A 10,831-nucleotide genomic window follows, 5' to 3' on the forward strand; every position below is an offset into this window, starting at 1 on the left:
TGTGTGGCTAGACTATTGCTTTAGTCCAATACAGAGCTTAGAAGAAGTTGTCAATAATTGAACCTTCAAAGACCATAAATCACACGCTTGCATTTCCCAGCACAGCCCGCTTTTGATGAAGTCTGAGGTAAAAAGTCTGTCAAATTCCTGCCAAAATGACCCCATTCTGTAAACTAGACCTCCTGAGGTATCCATCGATGGGGGCAGTGGTGATTTTGACTGCACAGATTATTGGTGGAAATTGATGGAATGTATAACGACAAAAAAAAAAAATCATTTTTTTATTCAGACATGTCAGTTTTTTCTGTTTTTTGACAGACACGCTTTGAAGTATTGTAGAAATTCACCTTACAAATGATTCAGTAATTCCTTCTGAATAAAACGATACCAAATATGTGTGGCTAGACTATTGCTTTAGTCCAATACAGAGCTTAGAAGAAGTTGTCAATTATTGAACCTTCAAAGACCATAAATCACACGCTTGCTTTTCCCAGCACAGCCCGCTTTTGATGAAGTCTGAGGTAAAAAGTCTGTCAAATTCCCGCCAAAATGACCCCATTCTGTAAACTAGACCTCCTGAGGTATCCATCGATGGGGGCATTGGTGATTTTGACTGCACAGATTATTGGTGGAAATTGATGGAATGTATAACGACAAAAAGAAAAAATCATTTTTTTATTCAGACATGTCAGTTTTTCTGTTTTGTGACAGACACGCTTTGAAGTATTGTAGAAATTCACCCCACAAATGATTCAGTAATTCCTTCTGAATAAAACGATACCACATATGTGTGGCTAGACTATTGCTTTAGTCCAATACAGTGCTTAGAAGAAGTTGTCAATTATTGAACCTTCAAAGACCATAAATCACACGCTTGCATTTTCCAATACAGCCCGCTTTTGATGAAGTCTGAGGTAAAGAGTCTGTCAAATTCTGTAAAATAGACCCCCTGAGGTATTCATCGATGGGGGCATTGATGATTTTGACTGCACAGATTATTGGTGGAAATTGAATAAAATAAATGAATTTTTCTTTTTGTCCTTATACATTCCATCAATTTCCACCAATAATATGTGCTGTCAAAATCATCAATGCCCCCACGGATGGATACTTCAGGGGGTATAGTTTACAAAATGGGTTCATTTTGGTGGGAAATTGAGGGACTTTTTACCTCAGACTTAATTGAAAGCGGGCTGTGCTGGAAATTGCAAACGTGTGATTTATGGTCTCTGAAGGTTCAATAATTGACAACTTCTTCTCAGCACAGCTTTGAACTAAAGCAATAGTCTAGCCACGCATATGTGGTATCGTTTTATTCAGAAGGAATTACTGAATCATTTGTGGGGTGAATGCCTACAATACTTCAATTTGAATGGAATGTTTGGGAAGAAAAAATAAATGTAGCAATTTTTTTTGGGCGGGGGGTTTCAGTTGCTCCTTCTGAATAAAATTATATCGCCTATGTGTGGCTACTGGCGCTTTGTGTACCATAAATTTAAAGGACAATACAAGTTAAAAATTTAGGCAGGTGTGGTACACTTTGAAACAGTCTTTCAAACAAAGTCCTGGTTTTTCGGGACATTCGGGGCAATGGTATCGTGTATCCGTCCTTATTTTTTGTTTAGTGCAGACCCTACACTTTTTTTGGGGGTATTGCTTTTTCCCCGTCTGTGGTATAATTTCTGGAACATGATATCCAGAAAGTCTCTCGACTGAATCAAATCTTCTGCCAGGGTGAGTTGCAGCTTTGGAAATGAGAGATTCAGCTATTTCCTCCTGGAATTCTAAATTGCTGAGAGGGTTTTTTGACATTTTGTATAGTATAAAGCTGTTGTAAATTCCCAACTGCAGCAAGTATAAGCCTAATTTTTTATACCAATATCTGGTTTTGCGTGCGGCCAGGTACGGCTTCATTGCCGCGTCATTGCGGTCTACACCACCCATATATTGGCTGTACTCATGAACACATTTAGGTTTCTCTTGTGCTCCAGTCCTGGGTGTTATGCTTTCAGGAGTATGTATGGTTGAAAGCATATATACGTCCCTTTTTCCCCTGTACTTCAGAGCCAGCATCTCTTCACTGCGGAGACCCTCAGATTCATCAGGTTTGAGGCGCTTGTTGACAAGGCTCTGAGGGAAGCCTTTGCGGTTGGATCTGATGGTACCGCAAGCTGGCGTGTTCTCTCTCGCTAAATGTTTGAATAGTGGGATGCTGGTGTAATAGTTGTCTAGGTACAGGTTGTATCCTTTGTTCAGGAGAGGGTGAATCAGATCCCAGACAACTTTACCATTTGTGCCCATATAAGGTGGGCACCCAGGTGGATCCAGCTGGCTGTCTTTTCCCTCGTACACTCGGAAAGCGCATGTAAAGCCAGTGCTGCTTTCACAAAGCTTATAAATTTTTATGCCATATCTGGCACGCTTGGAAGGGATGTATTGCTTGATCCTAAGTCGACCAGTGAAGTGTACCAGGGACTCGTCAATACTTATATTTTTTTCTGGCACGTATACCTCTGAAAATTTTTGCGATAGGTAGTCAATTAGGGGCCGAATTTTGTATAGGGGATCAATATTTGGATCTTCTCCGGTTTGGTACTGGGAATTGTCACTGAAATGGAGGAAGCGCAAGATGGTCAAATAACGTGTCCTCGACATTGTTTGCGAAAAAATCCCCATATGTTGAATTGGTCTTTTCGACCAATACCGTTTTAGGTCTGGTTTTTTGGTAATGCCCATGTTTATTGTGAGGCCTAAAAATGTTTTTATTTCCTCCACTGTAGTGGGCCACCAGTTCTTAGGCCTCGCATAGCTGGATTGCGGTTTCTCAGCAATGTGTTGCTGAGCGTATAAGTTTGTTTGCTCAGCAATAGAGCCGAGGAGCTCATCAGTGATTATGAGTTCCATAAATTGAATTGGGGAGAGGTTAGCCGTTTGCACTTTAATTCCAGCCTGGCCTGTGAAAGGAGGAATTGAGGGTGCTTCTAGGTTGGCAGGCGACCACACGGGGTGAAGCAATTCCTCCGGTACGTCAGTGCGGCGACGTTTAGTAGAAGCGCTCTGTTGCCTGCGGCGTCTCTGTCTGGGTGTTGCGACACTCTCTGCCTGCTCCTGACTAGTGCTTGGCTGCTCTGGCATGGCTGTCTCAGAACTCTCAGTCTCCTCCACGTCCGATTCACTTGGTAGGGTGTCACTGTCAGGGATTGGCTCAAACTCTGAGTCTGAATCTTCAGGCTCTGATTCTTCAGAGTCTAATTCCTCACTGGATTCCCCAGACTGGCAGATCAGATCTACAATCTGCTGAGCAGTAAAAGATCTCTTCGCCATCACGTATATAGTGCAGGACACAATATAAAGGACACAATATACCCTAACAAGCCTGTATATGCACAGACAATATCAGACCCCACACTGACACTATATACGTAAGCGTATAAACCCTGAACCTATATGCCACCCTTTACACTACTGATATACAGCCCTATATACCCTACACTGTACACTAAACCCGATTTACCCTACACGATATACCCGACACTATATACTAAACCCTTTATATCCTACGCTATATACTAAAGCCTATATATACACCCTACACTATATACTAACCCCTATATACTAAACCCTATACACCCTACACTATATACTAATCCCTATATACCCTACACTATAAACTAAGCCCTATATACCCTACTCTATATACTAAACTATATACTAAACCCTAAATACCCTACACTATACCCTAAACACTATATACCCTGCCTATTATACTAACCCCTATCTAACTAAGTAAAGCACAGTAAATAAAATCACAATCCAGTAAATATTATATATATATATATATATATATATATATATATATACTATATATATATATATATAGTTATATACTATATATATAGCTATATGCTATATATATATATATATAGCTATATACTATATATATATATATAGCTATATATTCTATATATATATATATATGGGTGGTTGGAAGGGGATCAAGGGATGAATTGGGGGGAGATCGGGGTAAATAAATGTATCTAAAAGTGTTTTTTTGGGTAAAATCGCACAGCCTGTCACGGCTGCAGGCTGTGCGTCTCTCCCTGTCACAAAAGATCCTCACAGTGACAGGGAGAGGGAGGCGGAACGGCAACTATGTTGCCTTTCGGAGGGTGATCGCTGTGATTGGCTCACAGCGATCACACGGCAGGGAGCCAATCAGTGACGGCTCCTGCCGATACCCGGAAGCCTTAGCTGTCATAAGACAGCTAAGAGCTCCGGATTCCGTGCAGACGATCGCGGCGGGGAGCGGCGGCGCCGGTGATAGAGATCTACGCCCTGCCAACTAGGAGCCCATCAAAACAGGGCGTAGATCTCTATCACCTTGGTCCTTAAGTGGTTAAACCAAGTTAGGCCCAGTGCACACCAAAAACCAATAGCAGATCCGCAAAACGCTAGAGGTTTTTTGAGGCAGATTATAGAGCGATTAGCGTTTTTTGGAGCGTTTTTGTGTAGCAGATTAAAAATATTGTTACAGTAAAGCTGTTACTGAACAGCTTCTGTAACAAAAACACCTGGAAAACCGCTCTGAGCTGGCGTTTTCGAGAGCGGTTTTCCACTTTCCTATACTTTAACATTGAGGCAGAAACGCCTCAGAAATCCAAAAAATGCTGCAGCCCCCGAGTTTGTGTTTGTGGGAAAAACAACCCGCTCTGGTGTGCACCATCCCATTCACTTTCATTAGCCAAGCGGTTTTCCCCTGCAAGCGTTTTAAAAAACTCTTCAGAACCGCTCTGATGTGCACCAGCCCATTCTCTCGATCCAAGGTTTTACTGTTTATGTATTTTTTAGTTTTTCATCTTCTGTGAGCGAGTAATTTTAAACAAATCTACGCTTTGCTTTCACTCATTCCATTACGCAATACGTCTAAATTCACAAACGAATTACTTAATCTGTGTATAATCCGTGATTACGTAATGCTCCTGCTGTATAATTCTGATGAGTTTGCCAGCATGACTCATGTGCGGTGTACGGAACAAAGAATTATAAATTAATCAAAAACGGGCTCTGGGATATTCTCCATTAGACTGTAATCCTTTGGCGCTTTATTAGCAGACTCATGGAATGTAACAGCTCTGGATGCATTTTATTTGATAACTATAATTTGAAAACTAATGCCAGATGGGCAGGGGCGGTTTTAGGTAAAGTAGTGCCCTGAGAAAAAATGGAGGTGAGGCCATTATGTTTTAATACTAAACTGAAGTAACTTGGGCGGTATGATTATTTCCAGATTTTGGGGTCTTTTTTTTTTTTTGCATGTTTTTAGATCTGCGTCACCTCTGCACTTACTCACCTCCCTGGCATCCAGAGCTGCATTTCTCCCTCCATCCTCCAGGTGGCGTTTTATCCCTATAGTGAGATTACCATCTGTCGTCATGATGACAAATCTCACCCGAGGGATCCAGAGCCTTCCGAGGACCGGAAGGAGAATGGCTGCTGGTATCTGGATCCGGGGGGGAGGTGAGTTACAAACACCCGCTGTGCACAGGCTCTGCCTAGACCTCCCAGCGGCTACCCTGAGTCAGGCTGGGGATTACCTCTTCTGGCTTCTTTTTTTCCACCCCGAGCCAGGGGTAACCACCAGGAAGGTTAAAGAGAAATCGTAACCAAGAATTGAACTTCATCCCAATTAGTAGCTGATACTCCCTTTCCCATGATAAATCTATTCCTTTACTCAAACGGATCATCAGGGGGCTCTGTATGGCTGAAATTGTGATGAAATCTCTCCCACAGTGATGTCAGCGCCTCACAGCACTGAGGTACTGAAATCACACTGTGGGAGCCTTGTTGCATTGTGGGAAATAACAGCTGTTTACAACTGCCAAAAATGCAAGCAGCTTCTCTTTCCAGTGACATCACCTGCCAGCAGTAAAAATGTCACCATGTGATAAATGTCAGAATATAAATCAGGGAGAGGAAAGATTTTACAATGGGCAAACACTGACTAAATAATTTATACATAATTATTGTAAAAATTAAGCATTTTTTATTACATTATTTTCACTGGATTTCCGCTTTAGGGCTGGTTAAGACGGACGCTTGCGGAGCGTTTACCGCAAGCGTTCGGACCGTCGCGGTAAACGCTCCCATTCAAGTGAATGGGAGCGTTTACACCGAGCTTTTGCGCGCTTTTACCCGAACACGGCGTTCGGGTCCCGATTTTCGTGAGCGTTCGGGCTGCCCCTGGAAGCAACATGTAGCTTCCAGGGAGCGGCCAACCGTGACGGCTAATGTTCCCCTACGGGAAAAAAAAACGCGACCGCATCACGACGCGACCGAAGGCTACTGAAAGCCTGACCGCGCAGCCGCCGCAACGCCCCCAGACGCGACGCTACGCAGACGTCCGTCTGAACCAGCCCTTAAGTATCTTGGGGACCTGGGCAGTTTTCCTAGTTTGCCTCTGTTGAAGCGCTGGCCCTGCAGATCACCATGACATAAAAAGGGTGAAGAGGCGCCCAAAATAAGATAAAATTATGTTAATAAAATAGAGAAAAGTAGAGGTGGCTTACCTTTTAACCTCCCTGGCGGTAAGCCGCCGCGGAAGATTTCTCAGTCCCTGGTGGGCCGATTTGCATACATTTTTTTTGTTACACTCAGCTAGCACTTTGCTAGCTGCGTGTACAAACCGATCACCGCCGCTCCGCGCCGATTCACTGCTACCCGTCGCGCCGCCCCCCCAGACCCCTTGCGCAGCCTGGCCAATCAAGGCCAGGCAGCGCTAAGGGGTGGATCGGGACTCCCTCCGACGCCATGACGTCATTGGCGCCATGGCGACGGGGGAATCCAAACAGGAAATCTCGTTCTGAACAGGATTTCCTGTTTGCACTGATCGCCGGAGGAGATCGGAAGGAGAGGGGGGGATGCCACCGCACAGCGGTTATCATGTAGCTAGCGCTAGGCTAGCTACATGATTTAAAAAAAAAACATTTTTAAAAAGTGCTGCGCCGCCCCCCTGGCGATTTTATTGTAACGCCAGGGGGGTTAAATGACACTAGTAAAATAGGATAAAGATGTTTTTTATTAGCACAGGCAACGCATTTTGTGGGTGCAAGCCCACTTCTTCAGGCCAAGTACAATGCCACCATTTGTGTAACCAAAAGCTTAGAGCGCCTCTTGTAGGTAAGGGATTAAAGTGGATGTACATGTGTTTTGTTTTTCCTGCTTTTATTTCCTTCCTACCTTTAAAACTACTTTAACTCCCCTGCCGCAGCTAATTGCAAGGGCACTGTTTCTATGGGGATTTAGACACGATAGATAGCAACGGTGCCATGGAAGTAGTGAAATGACGCAAGGCAGCCGCCAAGTCTGCAGTGCATTGCCGCATTATCCATGCCTACTGCACAAATTATCCATAAATGTAAGTCTATGGTGATGCAGTAAGCGTTAAGTCCCGATGCGATTAAATCCCGATCGCGGTATCGGTACGCAGATAAATAAAACTGCAGTGACGTACTTCCTGTCCAGGAGAGAGCACATCACTCAAATGGTAACTGAACCAACTAGGGGAAATGCGTTACTGGATCTGATCATTTCTAGTAGACCAGATAATGTATCAAATGTGCAGGTTCAAGAACATTTGGGAAATAGTGATCACAACATGATAACGTTTGATCTGGTGACTGATAGGCCACAGGGCAGCTGGACCACTAAAACTATGAATTTTAGAAAAGCAAAGTTCAATCAAATTAGGCAGGCACTAAGTTTGGTGACCCAGGATAATGTACTACAAGGGGAGGACACTGAAGGGAAATGGCAAGCTTTTAAACGTATTCTCAATCAATATTGTAGTATGTATATCCCATATGGAAACAAAATGTCTAGGAATAAAAAAAGGCCTCTATGGATGAATAGAAAGGTTAGAGATAAAATGAAGAGGAAAAAGAATGCCTATAAGGTCCTAAAACAGGAGGGGACCGAGGCTGCACTCAGCAATTATAAGGAGTGCAATAAAAATTGTAAAAAAGAAATTAGGCTGGCAAAGATCGAAGCTGAAAATCAAATCGCTAGGGATATCAAATCTAACCCAAAAAAGTTTTACAAGTACATCAACTCTAAAAAAAGAAAGGTTGACTGTATAGGACTCCTAAAGGATGAGGGTGGGAACTCAATGGTGGATGACCAAGGTAAGGCAGAGTTATTAAATGCTTTCTTTGCTTCTGTCTTCACATAGGAAACAGCACTGTTGCAAATTACAGATGCAGAAGAGTCTCAATCTTCAAACTGTAATATTAAATACTTAAAGTGAACCTAAAGTCACTTAAAAAAAACGAGATTAACTCACCTGGGGCTTCCCTCAGCCCCCTGCAGACGATCGGTGCCCTCGCAGCTCCGCTCCGATGTCCCAGGACCCGCCGGCGAGCACTTCCGGTTTGGCCGTCACCGGCCGACAGGGATGGGAACGCGAGTGATTGTTCGCGTTCCCAGCCTGTATATCGCCCCCTATGCTGCTATTGCGACCTCCTGGCCGCAATAGCAGCATAGGGGGCGATATACAGGCTGGGAACGCGAACAATCACTCGCGTTCCCATCCCTGTCGGCCGGTGACGGCCAAACCGGAAGTGCTCGCCGGCGGGTCCTGGGACATCGGAGCGGAGCTGCGAGGGCACCGATCGTCTGCAGGGGGCTGAGGGAAGCCCCAGGTGAGTTAATCTCGTTTTTTTTAAGTGACTTTAGGTTCACTTTAACGCAGGAAGAAGTAAAGGCAAGACTAAATAAATTAAAAATAGACAAAGCACCTGGCCCGGATGGCATGCATCCTCGGGTCCTAAGGGAATTAAGTTCAGTTATAGATAAACCCCTTTATCTTATCTTTTGTGACTCTCTTTCAACTGGCAGAGTCCCAGTGGATTGGCGTACAGCCCACATTTTCCCATTATTTAAGAAGGGCAAAAAATCAGATCCAGGAAATTATAGACCTGTAAGCTTAACATCAGTTGTATGCAAACTATTTGAGAGGTTACTAAGAGATACTATACATGACTTCATAGTAGAAAATAATCTTATTTCTCAGCATCAACATGGGTTTACTAAAGACAGGTCCTGTTTGACTAACATGCTCAGCTTTTATGAGGTAGTGAATGCTAATATGGATATTGGGAATGCTGTAGATGTGATATACTTGGACTTTGCAAAGGCCTTCGACACTGTTCCCCACAAAAGTCTGGTGCAAAAGTTGAGGATGCAAGGACTGGGGAAGAGTCTGTGTGCTTGGATAGGGAACTGGCTAATGGACAGAAAACAAAAAGTTGTGGTCAATGGATCATACTCAAAATGGGAGACTGTTAGCAGTGGGGTCCCACAGGGGTCTGTACTGGGTCCAGTGCTCTTCAATTTATTTATTAATGACCTAGTGGATGCAGTAGTGAGCAATGTTGCTATTTTTGCAGATGATACAAAATTGTGCAGAATCATCAACTCTCAGGAAGATAGTGTCATATTGCAACAGGATCTGGATAGGATGGCTATATGGGCACATACATGGCAGATGAAATTCAATGTTGAAAAATGTAAAGTCATGCATTTTGGTCGTACCAATGGTCTAGCACCATACAAAATAAATGGGAGACAGTTGGGGACATCAAACTTGGAGAAGGACTTAGGAGTACTCATCGACAACAAGTTAAATAATCGTACTCAATGCCAAGCCGCTGCAGCTAAAGCTAACAAAATTTTGGGATGCATTAAAAGGGAAATAAAAGTCGAGATGCGAGCATAATATTGCCCCTGTTTAACTCTCTAGTAAGGCCACATCTGGAATATGGAATTCAGTTCTGGGCACCACATTACAAAAAAGATATTGCAGTTTTAGAGCAGGTGCAGAGACGAGCAACAAAATTGATACGTGGGATGGAAGGTCTCGCTTACCAAGAAAGGTTAGTTAAACTTGGTTTATTTAGTCTAGAGAAAACACGCCTTAGAGGGGATCTAATTAACATGTATAAATACATCAGAGGGCAATATAATAGCTTGGCGGATGAGCTTTTTGTCCCTAGGCCTTCTCAAAGGACTAGAGGACATGATCTGCGCATGGAGAAAAAACGTTTTAGCCACTTATTTAGGAAAGGGTTCTTTACAGTAAGAGTGATTAAGATGTGGAATGCATTGCCACAGGAAGTCGGTATGGCAAACTCTATACCTGCATTTAAAGGGGGCTTAGATGCTTTCCTTGGGTTGAATGACATCCATGGCTACAATTACTAGGTAAGGCCTAATGATGTTGATTCAGGGATTTTATCTGATTGCCATCTGGAGTCGGGAAGGAATTTTTCCCTTTTGGGGCCAATTGGACCATGCCTTGTGGGGGTTTTTTCGCCTTCCTCTGGATCAACAGGGATATGTGAGGGAGCAGGCTGGTGTTGTACTTTGTTCTCTGGTTGAACTCGATGGACGTATGTCTTTTTTTCAACCAAAATAACTATGTAACTATGTAACTGTTGGAAGGGGCTGGCTCTATGCTTATTATCGGCGTAATCTGTCGCAGGCTAATGTGCACTAGGGAAGGGTGTGGTGCGATTGTCCTGCACCGGGCTGTCCTGCTGCAAGAAGATCGCACTGCACCATATGTACAAGTAGCCTAAACAGAAATACAGCACTTGAGATTCAGATAAATCTGTTAAACATAGTGTAAGTACTGAAGCACATGCTCTTTTTAACATACGATCCATTTGCTGCGTTTCATTGCACTACAGAACACGTACTGGTTCGATACATTTTCTGTGCAAGCAGATACCGAGCCTGAGACAGATTCATATACTCAGCTTTGCTAAGCACACTT

The 10,831-nt window shown here is 43.4% G+C and overlaps 1 protein-coding gene across 1 annotated transcript; it reads right to left on the minus strand.

Annotated features, from left to right (window-relative positions):
* Nucleotides 1–1,512: 1,512 nt before the first annotated feature.
* LOC137545282 (piggyBac transposable element-derived protein 4-like) lies at nt 1,513–3,324 on the minus strand. Its single transcript, XM_068266396.1, has one exon. The coding sequence runs from the start codon at nt 3,322–3,324 to the stop codon at nt 1,513–1,515; it is 1,812 nt and encodes a 603-aa protein (XP_068122497.1).
* Between the last annotated feature and the right edge of the window lie 7,507 nt (nt 3,325–10,831).

The sequence above is a fragment of the Hyperolius riggenbachi genome, chromosome 2 (assembly GCF_040937935.1).
Source record: "Hyperolius riggenbachi isolate aHypRig1 chromosome 2, aHypRig1.pri, whole genome shotgun sequence".
Taxonomy (NCBI): domain Eukaryota; kingdom Metazoa; phylum Chordata; class Amphibia; order Anura; family Hyperoliidae; genus Hyperolius; species Hyperolius riggenbachi.

What these genes read in the sequence shown, in the direction of transcription:
- LOC137545282 (XM_068266396.1), bottom strand. Translation starts at nt 3,324, where the DNA reads ATGGCGAAGAGATCTTTTACTGCTCAGCAGATTGTAGATCTGATCTGC.